Source organism: Callionymus lyra, chromosome 12, assembly GCF_982586985.1.
Source record: "Callionymus lyra chromosome 12, fCalLyr1.hap1.1, whole genome shotgun sequence".
In the NCBI taxonomy this organism is placed as follows: domain Eukaryota; kingdom Metazoa; phylum Chordata; class Actinopteri; order Syngnathiformes; family Callionymidae; genus Callionymus; species Callionymus lyra.
In genome coordinates this window covers 27,403,573-27,422,476 of record NC_141829.1, presented here as the reverse complement: position 1 = coordinate 27,422,476, position 18,904 = coordinate 27,403,573, and the positions used below count along the sequence as shown (strand labels likewise).

General features: G+C 37.3%; 1 protein-coding gene across 1 annotated transcript in view; it reads left to right on the top strand.

Annotated features, from left to right (window-relative positions):
• LOC148068838 (neuropilin-2-like) overlaps window positions 1-18,904 on the top strand; it is a 68,045-nt gene that overhangs the window by 15,218 nt on the left and 33,923 nt on the right. The window contains exons 3-7 of the mRNA XM_087804730.1: window positions 1,576-1,757; window positions 7,233-7,460; window positions 9,322-9,477; window positions 10,350-10,519; window positions 17,004-17,159. Coding sequence (XP_087660856.1) covers window positions 1,576-1,757; window positions 7,233-7,460; window positions 9,322-9,477; window positions 10,350-10,519; window positions 17,004-17,159 — 892 coding nt within the window. The remainder of the gene's footprint in view (window positions 1-1,575; window positions 1,758-7,232; window positions 7,461-9,321; window positions 9,478-10,349; window positions 10,520-17,003; window positions 17,160-18,904) is intronic.

The window sequence follows — 18,904 nt, the reverse complement described above, 5'->3', positions numbered from 1 at the left end:
AATGAGTTAGTAAATTGCATCATATATATCTAAGAAAACCTTAAATCTCTCCACTGTTTCTATTTCCATGTATAATATTAGATACAGTATAATAATATACTACCAGCAACATTTTTTCCTCCCACATTCTGGCCTGAAGCCATGACCTCCACACTTCACTGGCTCACTAACTGAGCTCTAGAAACATAAATCAGTGAATATTAATTCCTACTTTTCCACAACAAACAAAAGCTTAAACAAATCAGTTATCAATTTAGCAGAAATGTTTGTCAGCTCCCTGGATGTTTTGGGGTTTTTTTTGCGTTAATGTTATTTATGTACAGGATTTTAAAACACATAGGTCGTGTGCACCTCTAGGCGGGAACTATATTTCTAAATAGACAATAACATCCGTTCAAAAGAAAGTAATGCACATGCATTTTTAAATTTCCAATTCCATACAATTAAAACCGCATACAGTAAATATGAACTTATTTATAATCATGCCAGACTGTTGTCAGTATTACTGTATTTGACAAAGTGTTTGAACCGATATATGCAACCAAAGGAAAATCGTAAACAAGTACAATGAGGGTAAAGAGGGCGTTATGGTGAGAACATGAGAGTCATGAGACCTGCATTATGGTAACAGTTTGTTTAATGGCACTCTGAAAGACACATTGTAGATTATGGAACTCCTAATATATCATCATTCATCTTGGACAAATAAACGATAAAAAAAAGAGTGTAGGTTGCTGTAGGGATGTATTAGGTCATTGTGAATAGAAATATCATACATAGGTTTCATTATGGGTTTCATAATTGATTGTCAAATGTCCATTGGATTACACAAGAGACACACAGGGCTTTAGCAGCCATTATTATGGATTTGGTCTGACCGGATGTGGTTTCTCATATTCTAGTTGCTTGAAGTGTTTTTTAGTCAGCTATTTTTGAACAGGGCAGGTATCTTTTGATAACCAGACTGAGAGGCAACAGGCCTGCTGTGGGCCAGGAAACAGATGGGAGAATATAGTCACAAAAACATCAGAGGAGCTGGAAATAAAAATAGATGTCATGCAAAGGCTGAATTATATTTGGGAAACTCTACACAGTATCACAAAATAAGGTTTGTAGATATTCAGTGAAATGAGTAGAATGAATAAGGAACCAGGAAATCTAAGAGAGGCACAAGAGAAGTGGAAAATTTAAAATTGTCTCTAATAGCACAGGGTAATGTTACAAAGGTAGTTGTTAGATCTGTGCAATGACGGGACTGAGTCACTTTTTCCTCATTAAACCTTTGCTCACGTTGAAGAGCTCATTCAACAGTTCAAAACACTTGGTTTCAACTATCACTTTTTGTATTTAAGGTAAAACATATTGTGAAAGAATAACTGATAATGGCAATAAAAGGAATTCTGATTCTGATTCTTAAAGATGGGACTAGGGAACAAATGGTGGCAAAAGCCCTTTTCTATTTGGAACATCAAATGATTGTGAAAATGAGCTGAGACAAAAGAAAATACAAATGAAAGGAAATGAAAGAATACTATATCAGGACTAACCCACAATAAACATGTCTTCTTTTCTCAGGTACGACTATGTAGAAATCCATGATGGGAGCACCGAGTCTGCAGACTTAATGGGAAAGCATTGCAGCAACATTGCTCCAGCACCCATTATATCGTCTGGCCCTTCATTTCACATCAAGTTTGTTTCTGACTACGCTCACCAGGGGGCAGGGTTCTCGCTGCGGTATGAAATCTTTAAAACAGGTAAGTGGTGCTGATTTTATTTGTTTATTTATTTTTTACAACACAAAAAAAATCCTTTGAGCTTCCAGACAAATATAGAATTCCTGATCTGTTGTGAGAATGTGCCCTTCTATCTTCTTGATAAAATTCAAACAAGGTTGGATACATTACTGCTTACATGCTGTGGTAGTATCAGAACTAAAAGTTAAGTTACTTTTAATGGTCAAGGTATGTTAATAAAAGAGGAATAAAAGGGAAAATCAATTCATTCAAAAACAAACAAGTGTTTCCTAATATGTCAGGAGAATCAGTCTGCCGTGCTTTGTTCACAGCTCAGGAGCAGTACAATACATTCTTAAATCAAAGAGAAAAGTCACTATGAATATACCCATGTTGGTGAGAAGATTTCATCCTTTCTAATATAAAACCATTCCTGGGTCGACCAAGATGCGCAGAAGCAAGAACGAAAGAACAATCAAAACTACTTTGAGAACAAAGAGGGAAAATGCAAACAGAACACAGCCAAAAAAAGGAACTAAAGCTCCAAGTTGGCCATATAACACCACTCCAAAAAACTGGTGAAATATCTGAGTTCAGAAGTTGAAAGTATAAGTCAGGCACGGTTAGGAGAACTAAAATAGTAAATGGTGCCAAAATTAGAACAAAAAACAGAGAATCATAAGGAAAAATGACAAAAAGACAAAAAAATGAAAGCTTGATAATGCCTTGATAATGTCTATTCTCCTCAAACTGAGAGACTGCTCTGTAGTATTTAAGGTGATTATACTATATATAGATGACCAGACCTCAGTCTCAGCACTGGCCCCAAGAGACCTGTTTGGGTTATAAATGCAAGACATCCCTCCCATTCATGGCGCTTTATGTCTGCATGTTTGTGGGGGCCTGCGCGAGTGTTTGAAAGTAGCTGCACTTCATGCTGCCATTGGTCAGCCAAAAGAATAACTAATCATGTGCAAGGGCAAGTGAGACAAGAGTGTTGGCTCCCTCTTCCACCTTGTTCTACTCCCTTCTGAAAGCATTCCATACATGCTTGGCTAATTGAGCACTAAGCTTGAAACACACAAATGCAGACACATAGAGGTCTGAGGTTACAAACACAGCATGTGTGCATGACAGTGTTCACAGTGAATCACTTGACCCAACGGTCTCTACAAAACAACAATGGTGTCCGGGTTTACACCTGAAGACTTTTTGGGATGTAAAGGAGAAGAAAACTTGAACATTGATTTAACGTGAAATACAATTGATTACAAAGACATGCTTTTATAATCAGACACATCTGCAGCATTTAGGAAACCATAAAAATTCATCAACTACAAAGCAATAATCAGTGTTCTGGCCTGGCCCAGACCTCTGAGTAAGACAGAGCTAACATTAGCTCATTGGTTACAAATTTTAAGATCACAACCGCTTCTTTATTTTGTTTTGCTTCAGAATGTTCTGAGTGAAGTGACCTGAAAGTAACTGATCGGTTGTAAAAGGAAAAGCTGGTCAACCAAAATGATAAAAGAAATATTTGCTGTTACCCTGAATAATGTTGAGGACTAACATACTAAGTTCAACAAAGCAAGTATTTTCATTACAGCAAATTACTACAGTAAATGTATGTACTTGTAAGAACTACAGATGTGTTTGTAGCCCAAAGCCACTGACTCGTGCCCCTGTGAGGCCTGTCACTGGCAAAGAGAAACAAACAAACAAATCAAATGAAACAATATGAATTATTTGATAAAGTGAATAAGGCTACACCATTTGTCCCTTTAAATTGTAATTGTTATTCGAGTGTGCGCAAGTACAAATCATTTAGAATTGGATTACCTGCATAAATCAAACACATACACATTTTTATACTTACATTTTTGTGTTAAATGCCCTGCATTTTGAAAAAAATACTTTAAATTTATAATACTTGGCCCTGCTTTGAAAGTCTGCCTCACATTCACCTAGGCTAGCCCTACGACAAATTCTCTTATATCTGAGATGGAAAATTTGATTTGTAAACTAATTAAAATATAGCTGAATGTTTAATATCAAACTAACTTTACCACAGTCAGTTAATCTTGTCTCTGTAGCACATTAAAGACATCACAAAAAAATAAAAATGAACTTATTTGACATGAAACAAAATGAATTGACCCTTCGAATCACTTTTTTTTTATACACATCTGCTTATTGTTCAAATAACAAAGCATAATATTAATTAAAATGTACATTTCTAATAGTGACCAACATTATTTTAGTGCATTCTTGAATTCTAACAAACTTATGTCAAAGCACAAATCTACATGTTCCTGAACATGTGTAGATTTTGTGAATATCTAACACAAGATCGGAGCTACTAAAGTGTTGATGAAGCCAAAATCCAGTAAATGTCCCACTCTCCATGCTTTACCCACACGCAGTTTTTGGCTGACTCCCCAGCGACGACTCCTTTCAGTCATTAATTTTCTCTGACTGCCTTTTTAATGTGACGATTGACGCATGGTACATAAGTTATGGTAATTTTTTTTCTGTCAACAATAACGTCATGCTTGGTATACCTCATCTATTTGCCTTTGAAACTATTTTTGTGCTGAAATTATGCCAAATGGTGGACGCAGGAACAGATAGTGCCCAAATGGAGTTTCCAATGTCATCAACTTTGACATTTTTTCTGTAAACTTGATAGACCAATATCAAAAGCATTAAAAAAGTGTACATCTGTCAGCTTTGCTGTAATGTCCTCTAGTATTGGCTGAGAGTAATGCGGATGCTTGATTGCTTTATCAATGTCTTTTGGATCCAGGCCTCCATACTCGTATGTAGCTCTGTTTTCAGACAAGTTCTTGGTGGGCAAACCACTGGTGTTCAAATTCCTTGAAAAACTTATTTACACTCTGACATGATGTTCTCCTTATCCAGACTGATAACACCACCTTGATTATGTCCGAGTCTAGACATGCTTGTAGTCGAGGAGATAGTGGGGCTTAACCATCCACAGTGTGGAACTCTACCATTATGCATCTGTCATTATGCATTTCATTCTAGAGAGCATGTTCTTTCACTGAAAGCATTGTTTACCTCTTAAGGTTGCAGCGCTGTTTGATGTGTGGCGTTAAACTGCATGCACATGCATCTGCTGACAAGATTCACTTGATGTAACACTGTTAAAGGTTCTGTTCTTTTAGCTTTGTCCATGTCCATGTGTTGAAAATGTCTCCACCTTTCTCTCCAATCCAGATTAGGTTATTAAAATTTACACAATGAAATTAAGAGATGTTCTTGTAAACTTTAAAAAATAAGTTTTTCAATTAAGGACGTGCAACATTAAAAAGATGAATTTTGACATGAACGTTGTTGAGTGAGGGTCTGTCGTAATCCCTGTCTGTCATGTTTTTGTCTACTGGGGGTCTATTGCTCCCCACCCTTGTGCGTTCTAATTACAAGCCTCAGAGATTAACAGTCTAGTCTATATGCAATGCACGAATGTATTTACATTATGCCAAGACTGATTCAGCCGTACGATATCACAGATATTTTATTTAAAATGGTATGAGGAAAACTTTTAATTAATGCAATATATTTAAAGTAAGTACATGACATTTCAATAAAAGCATGTCACTCTCGTTTTTGTTTACCACTGTTACTGTGGACCCTGAAATAATACTGCAGCCAATCAGGACACAGGCATCAGAATGTGGGCACCAATCAAATGACGCTGTCTAGGCATGGTGCCCCCAGCTGTTATTGTGACCCAGAATCCAGAGGTCTCTCTCTCACACACACCCACGCACCCACCCAGCCTCCCACCCAAACAACCCAGCTACCCCCACCACACACACACACTGTCAACATTTGACACAGAGTCCAACAGTGGCTTTTGTTTACATTCTCACTGAAGCCTTGAGACCTTTCTATGCTCATATTCAGCATTATCTCACATTGCTGACCATTGTTAACCACTGTCCCCAAGATCTATTCTTTCATAGGTAAAATAAACCATTAAGAGAATACTCTGATGGTTCGAGGGAAATCATCTGTCAAAACTGTGTGTGAATCAATCTATTTCCCTAAGTAACATCACAGTTTGAGTTTAAATGTCAATATTAATTGGGATGACAAAATCATAAGAAAGGGAAATCCCTGCTATAAACCAATAAGAGTCTCAAATTTCTGAGTAGTTTTACCATAACTCACGGCTGTGTCTGTGGACTCCAAATGGAACAGTTATGTGGTTTTGTGAAATGTTCATTTGTGGGCCTGACGTGTGCGTCTGGTGCTTTATGTGTCAAATCTGTTCTACTTGTTGTGTTATGGGGTTACTTACACATACACCCAGAAGTGCCTATTTTATACAGATGCCCAAGAACCAATATACACATGTTAATGATGTTATTGATACACATCTTATATTAAACGTAAAAGTAGGTCAGTAACAAACAAAGATGGCAGATGGTAGATGTCAACAGACATCACAAGGGTATAGAGTACATGTGACGGGGCAAAAGAAAGGAGCGCAGTCTTTTGCCAATGTTTATGAGGTAATAAGATAGGAACAAAAGTACTGTGGGCAACAACAATGGGTCTACAGAAGTCACTTGGGTCTAACTTATTCTTATACTTATCTCTTATACTTATGCACCGTGGTAGAGTTATACAGACCTACTATATTCAAACTGCAGGGTTCCGGACTAAAGAAGAAGTATGTTTGCATGTGCTTGAGTGTTGGATGAAATATCACTCTTAGTTATTGTGGGAAATGTTCATCCTCACAATTCAATTGTGGACAAAACTCAGATTAATAGAAGCACATAATCTGCCCTTTGACATGTTTTCTCCAAGCTCCAGCACAAATTAAAGATATAATGTTAATGGGCCAACTGAACGTGTCCGGGGCTGCTGCCTAGTAATTATGTCATATCCTGCAGTTAGAAATTATAATTAGATTTTAAAATCTCTTCATGAGTTCATGCGTTAATAGAACACATGAAACATGGATACAAGAATCAACAAAACGTTTTTTTTAATCAAGCACATTTTCAACTGTTTCTGTCGCATCCTCTACAGTAATTTGCACGCTATCTGACCTAGGTGATTTAAAATAGTATTTATCGAATGAGTCATCAAATAAACAACACACCCTTAAGATTAAAAGAATTAAGATGGTTCTTAAAAGTGCTTTGTTAGAATTACACTCATATTTTACTTAACATGCCTGAATGACCTTCACTTAACATGTCTTTTTTCGGGCTCAGGAACAGGAAAGCACAATAGTAAGCACCAAAACAGATTATTTACTGTTGTGTTTGTTTAAAACTTTTGATTAGAAAGTGTATGTTCCATTTTCAGCATGTTCAGAAAAAAATATGATATTTTTGACTGGATAAGCTTTAACATTCAATCCAGCCAAACGTTAGCATATATCTAAGTGATTTGTTTGTTTGTTGTTGTTTACTAATTAAAAACAATTATATTTATCACATTTTTCTTCCTCAGGTTCAGACTGCTCACGGAATTTCACAAGTTCTACGGGTCTTATTGAGTCTCCGGGCTTCCCAGACAAATACCCCCACAACCTGGAGTGCTCCTTTATTATCATAGTACCTACCAGCATGGATGTAACACTTACTTTTATCACCTTTGACCTGGAGAACGATCCTTTGCCTGGTGCTGAAGGAGACTGCAAGTATGACTGGTTGGAAGTTTGGGATGGACTGCCTGGAGGTGAGTAATTATGTTTAACTTACAGTTTTAAATTAAAACATTTTGTGATGTTTGATTGGCTTCAACTTCCCAGAGTGTTTTTCATTAAAAAAAAAAAAAAAAAAAAATGGTGGTTTTTTTTTTATACAAGCTAGGTCATTATTGACTGACACGATGCACTTGCAGATGGTGTTTGAAGGCTCTCCATTGGTACATCAAAGTTTAGCTTCCAGGCAGAACATTGGTACCTACAGTGGAGAAACAATATTAATGTTCATGGGGAAAATAAAACAGAACTTGGCAAGTAGGAAAAAAACAGCAGGATTCTTCTGAGCTACTTTAAAAACAGCTATATTTTAGACAAATAAAAATGAGTTACAAATACTTTAGTTCATGAAGGGAGAGATACTCGTATCTCATGAAATTTACGTCTAGCGTTGTTTTGACCCACTGGTTCAAGATACTTCAGCTACAAAGAGCCAGAAATATTCTCTAGTAATAAGTAAGTAATTTTTTTTCGCGACTTCGTTTTACCATAGAAGTCTTTTTCGAATGGCGTAATACCCGTAGTTCTTTGGCTTAGCCACAAGATGGGGTAAACCAAGTCAATAAAGTTGATCTTAATTGACGAGAAGTTAACAGGCCTTGGTAAGATGTGGATGTAATGAAATGTTAATTTCACAGGTTGATCCCGTGAGTATTCTGTAAGTGTAAGTTCTGGAGTCAGTTCCTAAAGTCATTCTTGTTCATCTTTCAGTAATTGTTCCAGCTCGATTTTCTCCAGCTTCTGGTCTCTAAATTGATCACTTCATCATCAATTAACTAAATAATAATAAACAATTAAATGTGTATGTGTAAACACTCAATAAACAGACAGAAAAATGATATTTAATATTGATAATATTTGTTTCTTCTGTGCCTTTATTATCTATTTACAATTTAAATCATATACGCTCATAGCGTACAGATTTCGAGAAAAAAAAAAGCACACCGGATCAGGAAGCTGCCCCTTATGAGAATACCAGTGCCCATGCCAACAAACACACTCGAACAATGAACGTTGCTATCTAGTGGCTAAACTTTAGAAGTACAGTTATGAACATTTACTATATTATTCGAAAAAAGAGAAAACGCAGTCACCACATATAGCTACCTCGCCATCACTACTGGAGAATATTTCTGGTACTTCTTATCTTAAGTATAATGAACTAGTGCTTCAAAATAACATTAGATGTGAATTTCCTGAGATACGAGTGTCATGAGATAAGATCATCTCTAGATGAAAAGAATATTCATCCATGTCACCTCCGGGGCTCCGTACACAATCCTAGAATGATTTCAAATGAAACGATATATATTCAGGTTAATTACCGTTCTACTATTCTCTTGCCATTCTCCATAAAGAGAGTTATTACTGTTATTTGCCATATTTCAAATGTAGACAATACAAATCAATAGAAATGATTTATGTGTCCTCCACCACAGGCCTAGTACATGTATGTTTCTGTGCGTGCAAGACGATAAAGGGGGTTTCAAAATGTGTCTTTGTTCCCACTCTTACACTTTTTCTCTATTCCACCCGCTCAAGTATCAGAGGGACCTGTATCTTACTCATCTATTTGTGTTGACATGCACAAGTTGGCACATTTGTCAAGGAGACAACAGAAGATCCCTAGATTTATCCTCATTTAGCAAACATACTTTGTGAAATCAAATCCCTTTCTGTGCATAGGCAGTTATGTATGAGAAAGATAAATGACGACTGAAGGCTGTCAGTAGAACAGACAGTGATTGGGAGAAATAGATACAATATTCTATTAAATCAGCTGTCTTTGCCTACAGTGCATTAAATCCATTATCTTTTATTTTGTGTCTAATGCAGTTGGCCCGCTGATTGGACGATACTGTGGGACAATGGTTCCTCAAGAGATCCAATCTTCAACCGGAATTCTCTCTCTGTCCTTTCACACTGATATGGCTGTAGCTAAAGATGGATTTTCAGCCAGATACAACATGACACACAAGGAAATCAGTGAAGGCAAGTATCAAATGTCTTTATTTTCTCACAGATTTACTTGTGTAATATTAAATAATTCGCAAGGAATTCAATTCTGCATAACTGAAAAACAATATCTGTCTCTATTTAGATCTTGTCAGGACTTGAATCCATGGTAAAGTCAAAGCTCCTGTATGGATTTTAGTTGAGTGAGTGACGAATTGGCCAATCACAATTTGTTACGACGTCAAAAACAACATGGCAAAAACAAAAGAGCTGAAGTTCGAGCATCATGCCAGCAGAGTGTTAAGATTCAGATAATTAAATGGCAGCACATGTGTTTTGCAATGCAGCCTTTCACCCGAAAACAGCTACATTCAAAAATCAAAATGGAAGACCAACGCCAAAATTACGGTTAAGTTGAAAACAAAAAAAAGCCATTCAAGGCAGAAAATGGTCGCTGCCATCGGGGGATGCCCCACTATATGTGAACTAGTAGGCCACAAAGTCAGCTGGCCGGCATCACGATTCTTTGGCACAAATGTTGAGATATTTTGAGACATGTTTTCTGTAGAAATTATGCTTGTTCAACTTTCTAATGTAGGAAGAAAAAAGGTATACTGTATGTATTATCTTCATCATCATATGTATCCTAAATGATCTCCAGTTTTAGTTAAGGTTGAATTTGTTGTAAAAAGGTTTAATCATGTTGTTTTTTTGTGCTGATGGCTGAAGTGGAGACTCAGTTGTTGAGCTCACAGGTCTACCACTGATGTATAGTATAACTCTAAACCTGCCCTTAGCTTCAATAGCTGGTATATGTCCGCATTTGAAGCGAAAGATTAAAACTAAAAATAACATTATTGTGGTTTCCTTGGATACTAATAATGTGAAAAAAAATTGTCATCTTGCAGTTTTCCATTGTAGTAATGCTTTCGGTATGGAGTCGGGGAAGATAACCAATGACCAGATCACAGCTTCCTCAAGTTTTGAAGATGGACAGTGGCCTCCACAGCAGGCCAGGCTGAACTACAATGACAATGGCTGGACCCCAAATGAAGACAGCAACAAAGAATATATACAGGTATAGTGATTGCTGCTGACCTTCATAAGGGTGCTCAACGGTTTCAATTGTAGGACTGCGCTGAGGCAAGAGCATTTCTTAAATATAGTGAACAAGCGGAAAAAGAAATGTATGACTTTATTATTCTAACTGCATGTGTCTTCTTGTGTTGGCACTTTTATTTCAGTTTTTGTGTGCAATAGTATGTATACAACATGTGTGTGTTTGTAAGAGAGTAGGCAGTGAAGTGATATCAAGGTTCAGCAGCTTGATGCCTCTGAAAGGCATTGTTTCCGCTACTCCATCACTGTGCCAACTTTGTACTTCTCAAACACAAATCATGAGGTTGTCTGGGGGGAAGGTAGCTTGAGGTCACAGGTCTGTGAGACATGAACTGGATTTGTAGTTTTTTTTTTCCTTTTTATGTACTTAGAACTTGCAGGGTCTTAAAAACGCTTTAAATGTATACGATAAAAAATAGAAAAAAAGAACCAAACTTAGTTTAACATGAGATCTGTAAGTCACGTGCAAAGCCTTCTAATTCGCTTTTATATTGATTTAGCCATTCCAAGGTGCCTTGCACCTGAGACTGACAGCACTTATCTCCCTTTGTCACTCAGCCTGATAACTATCACCATTAGATTTTTTTATGTCTGTGGGTTCAATCATATCTGTGACATGTGCAAAATAAAAATGCCTTTTTTTGGGTTTTTTATATTCAAATTATTTTGGGAAAAACAGATCTCTGTGTAAAGACCTGTCTTTTATTTCCTACCTTTCCTGATGAGCTAATGAAAAAACCCAAGACATTTTGCATCACTTCTTCTCAACACAGTTGCATTAGTAACAAACATGCAAGCGGTTACAATAGCTGTGATTTGTAGCAAATAATGTTATTTGAATAGTTGCATGACTCGTGGCTGTTAATTTAGTTTGAGCTGGTGTTAAGCATGTTGAGTTTATTATATTATTTTAGTAGTTTTCCTTTGTAAGAAGATGAAAAGAAAAGCTGTTGATGTACAGTTGTTATACAAGTGACAACTGCAATATAAGTGATGGGATTCGGTATTTTAATCTTTGTACAGACAACAAATGCAGATGTCTAACCAAAAGCTGAGCTCTGATCTTTCAAAGCAGTTCAATGTCCAAGTGCTGGCCTGTTATAGGCAGGAAGGGATGGTAGCCATGAGGTAGCACGAAGCCAAAGTCTCATCAGTCTTTGTGGATTTCCTTCCCCTCCTACCCCTGCAGCAGTTGACAGGCAATATTTGCTGACACACAGAATTGGATTTATTTAAATCAATTCCGAGAACTCTCCTCCAGTCTGTTTTCCATCAATCCTGCTAAATCCATAGAAATTAGAAGGACTTGGGTTCATGCTTACTCACACAATATAAGGATGATGATGATTTAAAGTTGGATCAACAGCCACATTTCGTAGCCTCTTACTGTATTCCTTTCAAGTTACTTTCCACAGTCTCCATTGTTGTGCTCAAGTCCCTAAGTTCCACAGAGGCCCCGAGCTGTTTCCCTGTTTTAACACCTTTAAGGGAGAGTATGTGTACTTGTGTGTTCATGTATGTAAATGCCAACAGGTTTCTGCTTCTTTATTCCTTATGGGCTCATGAATAAATGTGTGTGCTACTTGGCTGTTTTTACACTGTATTTTCCTTTTTAGTGAGGAAAAATTATTTTGTAACAATAGAAATGTGTATATTGCAGTTGCTAATGAAATCTTAGTCACTATTCTTGCTGTGAAGGTCTATTCAGTGAATTATGAGATGAAAAGGTTTTACATGTTGTTTCTACATCATTAAATGACACCAATGCTGTGTCTCAAATCGCATACTTGCGTACTCAAAGTTAGTATTTTTAGTGCGTAAGTGCATCTCAATTCTTAGTATGCGAAATTTAGTGCGCCATGCACACTAAATTGGCTTACTAAAATGCCCACAAAACTGAGTATGGTTTGATGGACACTATACTTACAAGCGCATTTTCAGCCAGCAGTAGAAGGATGACACGTCTTCCGTGCTGATACCGGCGTAAATATTTCGCAAATATTTTGTTTATCATATTTTTTCTTTATTTCTTCTTCCAAACTTGCAAAACGTGCTGCCAGCAGGTGTCTGTGATACTGTTCCAACAGCTGGTTGCAACCATTGTTAAATAGTAGTAGAAGAAGAAGCTGTCGCGTCATTTCCTGTTAGTGCGTAGCGGAAGTGTTTGATTTGAGACATACTATCTGTCGAGAATTTGCGTACTAGTTAGTACGTACACTATCCTGATGCATACTAACTTCTAGTATACTAAGAGAAGTATGCGATTTGAGACACAGCACAATACTTTGTTTCCAAAGTTGCGTCTTCTATGTGATATCTGTCTGAACTATAACGACTGTGACTTCACTGCAGCAAAATGACGGATAGAACTTGATTGTTTAGAACTAAATTTAAGTTGTTGGTAAGTTTGCCCTAATTGGTTAAAATGTATGCATAGCCAGCAGCATTGCATGTCTCACTGACCTTCTAGACCATTGCTACAATATAGCGGAACATAACACACTGAGGAAAACAAAAATAAAGCAGGAGTTTAGCTGACTCACCAAGTGCTGTCCAGAATAGCAGCAGCTAGCAGACATTCGGTGCAGCAAAGTAATATAAGCTTCACTTAATGCCTTTTCATTGTGGTTTTATGTCCCATCAGCCAAACTAAATACATAACTTACAAACATTAAACTTAAATGGTCAAAATAGGGGTATGTAAATGTATCAGCAAAACATTATGTTGCCATCACGCAGAGATAACAGGCGTGCATCAACTTCAGGAAACAACCCAGTTTGGTATGAATTGGGCATTCAAAGGCTACACTGCTGCACCTCATGTTTCACCTATGGAACTATACAAATGGAGTGTTTATTTTATAAATGTTTACTATAAAAATGTTCAGTATTCATCATACACAAAGATCTGTGCATTGAATAAATTCAACAACATCAGCTGTGAGGAAAATTGATAGCCACTTTCCTTACTGACGTGTTGGCAACACTAGTGGAACACTTTTGGTGGAAACCAGGGGAGAGAATGGTTACATCTGGCACTCTGCTTCTCTATGTCTAGAAGCAGTGCTGCAACACTCCGGAAAATTAAATATGAGTCAGTACTCTACTAACACCAGATGCTTGGAAGCCGTGTCATCTGTTTCCCACAGCTTCTGTGCAGCATCTCAAGCAGCGACACCAATAGACGAATTCCCCACTTAGTGACAAAAAGAATTTACAGAAAAAATGGGAGACTATTATTTTAAAGTGCAAGCGGCAATGTTTTTCATCAAATTAGTCTGAAATGGGCTTCAAAGGTTCTTACGGTCATAATGCAGTCGATGAGATATTTGTTACAGGGCCGCACAGAAATAACAAATAACATCTTCTATTGATAATAACTGCCTGAAAGGTGTTTATTTTTGAAAAATGACCTGATTTTCTCTTAAATAACATTAGTGTGTGACTCTAGACTGGTAAAAAATGTGTTAACTCACCCTCTTGAGAAACTTTATGTCATTCCATTCCATATTGCTAAAACACAAACTTAGACATTTGCCAAGTCTCTAAAAGCTGGGAGACACAGATATACATAACACCATCGTCAGCATTCAATCAAATCTACAAAGATGCAAATACAAAAACATGTTGTTGTAACCGGTCCAGAGGTATTGCTGATTCAGCGTTATGGTGACATGTTTTTTTTTAATGCACATAGCTTTATTTGCAGGTCATGCTATTGTATTTTTACTTTTTTTCTATTTGAACATCGGTCCGTTAATATAATCCTGACATTTTTCCGGTCGACGGTACAAAAAAGGTTGGGGACCCCTGCTTTACAACATACTTGTACAACCGAAAAAAGTAGAAGGCATCAAGATATATATTTTTTTTACAAAAGTATACCCTCAATAATTCCTGGTGTTGCTAACTTTAATTTGTGAATAGTTGAGAACTTGAATAGAAAAGAGTAATCGTTGTATTCTTGAGGTCTGGAAAGGTGTGGCTGGCAGCGATGAAGATTAATCATGTGAATGTTTGTTTCTCTGTTATTTCAACAACCATGTGATTTATGATTCCTAGCGGCAAAGGTTCACTTAGCCTCTGTCTGGTTCTCTCTCTCTCTACAACCCTATCTCATTTGTTCCCCTGGTCTCCCATCTCCCCCTCTTCACTGCTCCCCCCCTCTTCTCATCTGTTCCCCTGCTCGGTTCTGGACTATCGATTAGTTGTCTGGGTGGATCTCTGTCTTGCCCTAACCACACTTGTGTCTGTGTGTGTGTTGTGTGTGCATGCATGTGTGCGTGCATGTGTTTGTGTGTTGGAAGTAATTGAAAACACCTGTCTCACTGACAGATTACAAACTCAGCATTTACCTCTACTTGTGTGTTAACAATGTGAGGAAGTTGACGCACCCACATCCACAACACACACAACAATCCTGATTAATCTACTGTGCTCGACAGCATCTCAGGGGGAGAATAAAAACCTTATGACCCACACTAGTGTCATTTTCATCTTGATTCATTTCCCCAAAAGGCAGTTTTACAATATTTTAGGATGACCGGATTAGGGGTTTCAAGCCATAGGTACTAGCAGCTACAACTATTTTAGACAAACTTAAGGATGGTTATTCTTCCCTAATGATTCTGTTTTTCTGTTTTACTTCTCACTTTTTTGAATACCTGAACCATTGTAAATGATGATTCTACTACAGCGAAAACCGGGGACGTACAGCCGACACCCGAACACATAAGCTGCATGGTATGCAGCATGCTAAACACGTAGAGTAGCAATCCCAATAAGGATGGAGAGGTGATTATTGCTATTGTATGGTAGGAAATTAAGATGAGCCTCGGGTCTTTACTATCGATCAGCCAAGAATAAAAGGCGTATGTGTCTCTTGTTCATCTAGGGATATTTCTTCTCAAATATTCTAAGATCGAACATTTAGATATACAGTACTCTGCAAAAGTTTTAGGCAGGTGTTAAAATGCTGTAAACTAAGAATGCTTTAAAAAATGTGTTAAGTGTATTTTTATCAATTAACAAAATGCAGTGAATGAACAGAAGAGAAATGTCAATCAAATCAATATTTGGTGTGACCACCCTTTGCCTTCAAAACAGCATCAATTCTTCTAGGTACACTTGCACACAGTTTTTGAAGGAACTCGGCTGGTAGGTTGTTCCAATCATCTTGGAGAACTAACCACAGATCTTCTGTAGATGTTTCTCAAATCCTTCTGTCTCTGAATAATCCCAGACAGACTCGATGATGTTGAGATCAGGGCTTTGTGGGGGTCATACAATCACTTCCAGGACTTCTTCTTTACGCTGAAGATATTTCTTAATGAAATTGGCTGTATGCTTGGGGTTGTTGTCTTGCTGCAGAATACATTTTTGAAATGCAGCCCAAACTTGCAAGGAACCTCCACCATGTTTTACTGTTGCCTGTAGACACTCATTATTGTACTGCTCTCCAGCCCTTCGGCGAACAAACTGCCTTCTGCTACAGCCAAATATTTCAATATTTTGTCTCATCAGTCCAGAGCACCTGCTGCCATTTTCCTGCACCCCAGTTCCTATGCTTTAGTGCATAGTTGAGTCCCTTGGCCTTGTTTCCATGTCGGAGGAATGGCTTTTTGGTCTTCCATGAAGACCACTTCTGGCCAGACTTCTCCGGACAGTATATGGGTGTACCTGGGTCCCACTGGTTTCTGCGAGTTCTGAAGTGATGGAACAGCTGGACATCTTTCGATTCCAAAGGGAAATAAGCCTGATGTGTCTTTCATCTGCTGCACTAAGTTTCCTTGGCCGACCACTGCGTCTACAATCCTCAACGTTGCCTGTTATTTGGGTTTCTTCAAAAGAGCTTGAACAGCACATCTTGAAACCCCAGTCTGCTTTGAAATCTTTGTCTGGGAGAAATCTTGCTAATGCAGTAGAACTACCCTGTGTCTTGTTGCTGTGCTCAGTCTTGTCATGGTGTATGACCTGTGACATGAAACTGTTTCCACAACCTCAACTTTGTAGCAGAGTTCGTTCCTCACCCAGTTTTAAGCTCCTACACAGCTGTATCTTTTTTTTTTTAGTAACAACAAATATTGATTTGATTTAGATTTGTCTTCTGTTTGCTCACTTTGCATTTTGTAAATTGATAAAATAAACAATTTTTATTTATATTTTTGAAATCATTCTTAGTTTAGAGCATTTTTTCACACCTGCCTAAATCTTTTGAACAGTACTGTATGTTTGTAGATAAAAATAAATGTATTCCTTATTAAAAACTATAGTGTTGGCTGTTACATAGAACTACATTTTTTGTGTCCAGTAAAACCCCTAGAAATAGCTATTTTTGCAGCAGATCTATTCTGACTTAAAAGTCACACCTTAAAGGTATCATCCATGTTTTTGAAAAAGAAAACTTGTAAGTAACATGTTTTATGTATCTGTAATGTTTTCAGGTGGACCTCTACACATTAAAGGTGTTAACAGGCATCGCCACGCAAGGTGCCATTTCCAAGGAAACTCAAAAGTCTTACTATGTCGCAACTTTCAAGCTTGAAGTTAGCACCAATGGAGAGGATTGGATGGTGTACAGACATGGAAAGAACCACAAGGTAGAGTATCTCACACACATAAACTCACACACGTACACACACACATACACATGCACGTGCACATGGCAAAAGGTGAATGCAACTTGAGATGGAAAATATGTAACAAGAGTTCACTACAAGCCCGAAACCAGTCTGTCTGCAAGTCAGCTGGTATTTGCCTTTCATTTGGCTTATTATGAGCTTGAGCAATTAAGGCTCAATTCTCCTGCAGGCAACAACATCTTCTATACTGCTTTTGACATATGTTCTTTATCCTAGTTGAAGCTTTAGTTCCAACTAATTGGAAAGATTTTAAGACTCCTGACTTTGTGGTGTAATTGAAACTGCATATCATATATTAAATAATAATTTAGTTTAATGAAGTTTACCAGAAAATACATACAGTATAATTGTGGTATTGCTCATTTAATATTTAAATACTATATGTTTAATTTTACTCATGAAGAAGAACATCAGCTCCCACTACAGGTCAATTGGACGTTAGGCTGAGAGCACAATTGAGAGTGAAGAGAAAAAGTTTTTTGTTGTTGTTGTTTTGAATGGATGGTGATCATGTGCTCGAGGAAGAGTCTGACATGCAACATGCACTTTGACCTGGCCAAGTAAAAAACTCTGATAACAAATCCACTTCCCAAATACCACAACACCGACCTCAGTGACTTTAGGGTCAATACCAACTTCATGTTTTCTATGTTTTCATCATTCTCATTATTGTTGTCAAACCCTCTTTACTCATCCTCATCCTTGTTCTCATTCTTAATTTTTTTCTTTCTCATCTTCTTCATCTCCATTATCTTAACCCCTCATCACCAGCGATCACCATCATCACCTTCCTCATACACCTCCTACAATCTTTACCTTTTCATCTTTCTTCTAACAATTCTCATGTTCTCATCCATAGCAGAAGCCTGTTCACACTGAATTTGGTTCTTCTTGATTAAATGACTTTTTCCTGGTCACTTGAGCTCATTGTGATTCTCTTGGACCTGTTTTTGTGTATCCTTATACAGTGTTATTAAAATTGTTCAGTGTCTTGAGATAACTTTATGATAAGACACTTTCAATGAAATGTATTTGAAATGAAATGGTTTGATAACACGAACTATTCAAATTATTATAAAATATTATTCAGTTTTTCATGTGTAAAATAAAAGTGTTGTTTTAGATTCACAAGAAAAAGTATGACTACTTACTACTTACTTACAATCTCAACAGTCAATTCAATTCAATTTTATTTAAAGTGTCATATCATTACAAATTATCTTAGGACACTTTACAGTTTAAGTAGGACTATAATGGAGAAAAGAAAAACAGATCCCAGCAACTCAACAATGAGTGAGTTGGCGGTGCAAGGAAAACATTTTTATTTTAGAAGGCAGAAACATTGAGCAGAACCGGACTCAGTGTTGACCCCCTGTTGCGACCGGCTGGGAGGATGGATGGGGGGGGCTCCAGGAGAGAAGAATAGTGTGGGTTTAAACTATACAGGTGATGAATATAATGCAGAAAAAGAACGATATACAGAAAGAGAGCTAGGTGTCTAAAATTTCTTAAGTAAGTAAAAAATGGAGCCAGAGTCAGTCCTAACCAAAGGCTTTATTGAAAAGTAAAGTTTTAAGATTTCTCTTAAACAAAGACAGGGTGTCTGCCTTACAATCTGAAGCCGGTAGTTTGTGCCACAGCAGAGGGGCTTGAAAACTGAAGGCCCTGGCTCCAAATCTACATTTAGAGATTTGTGGTATAAC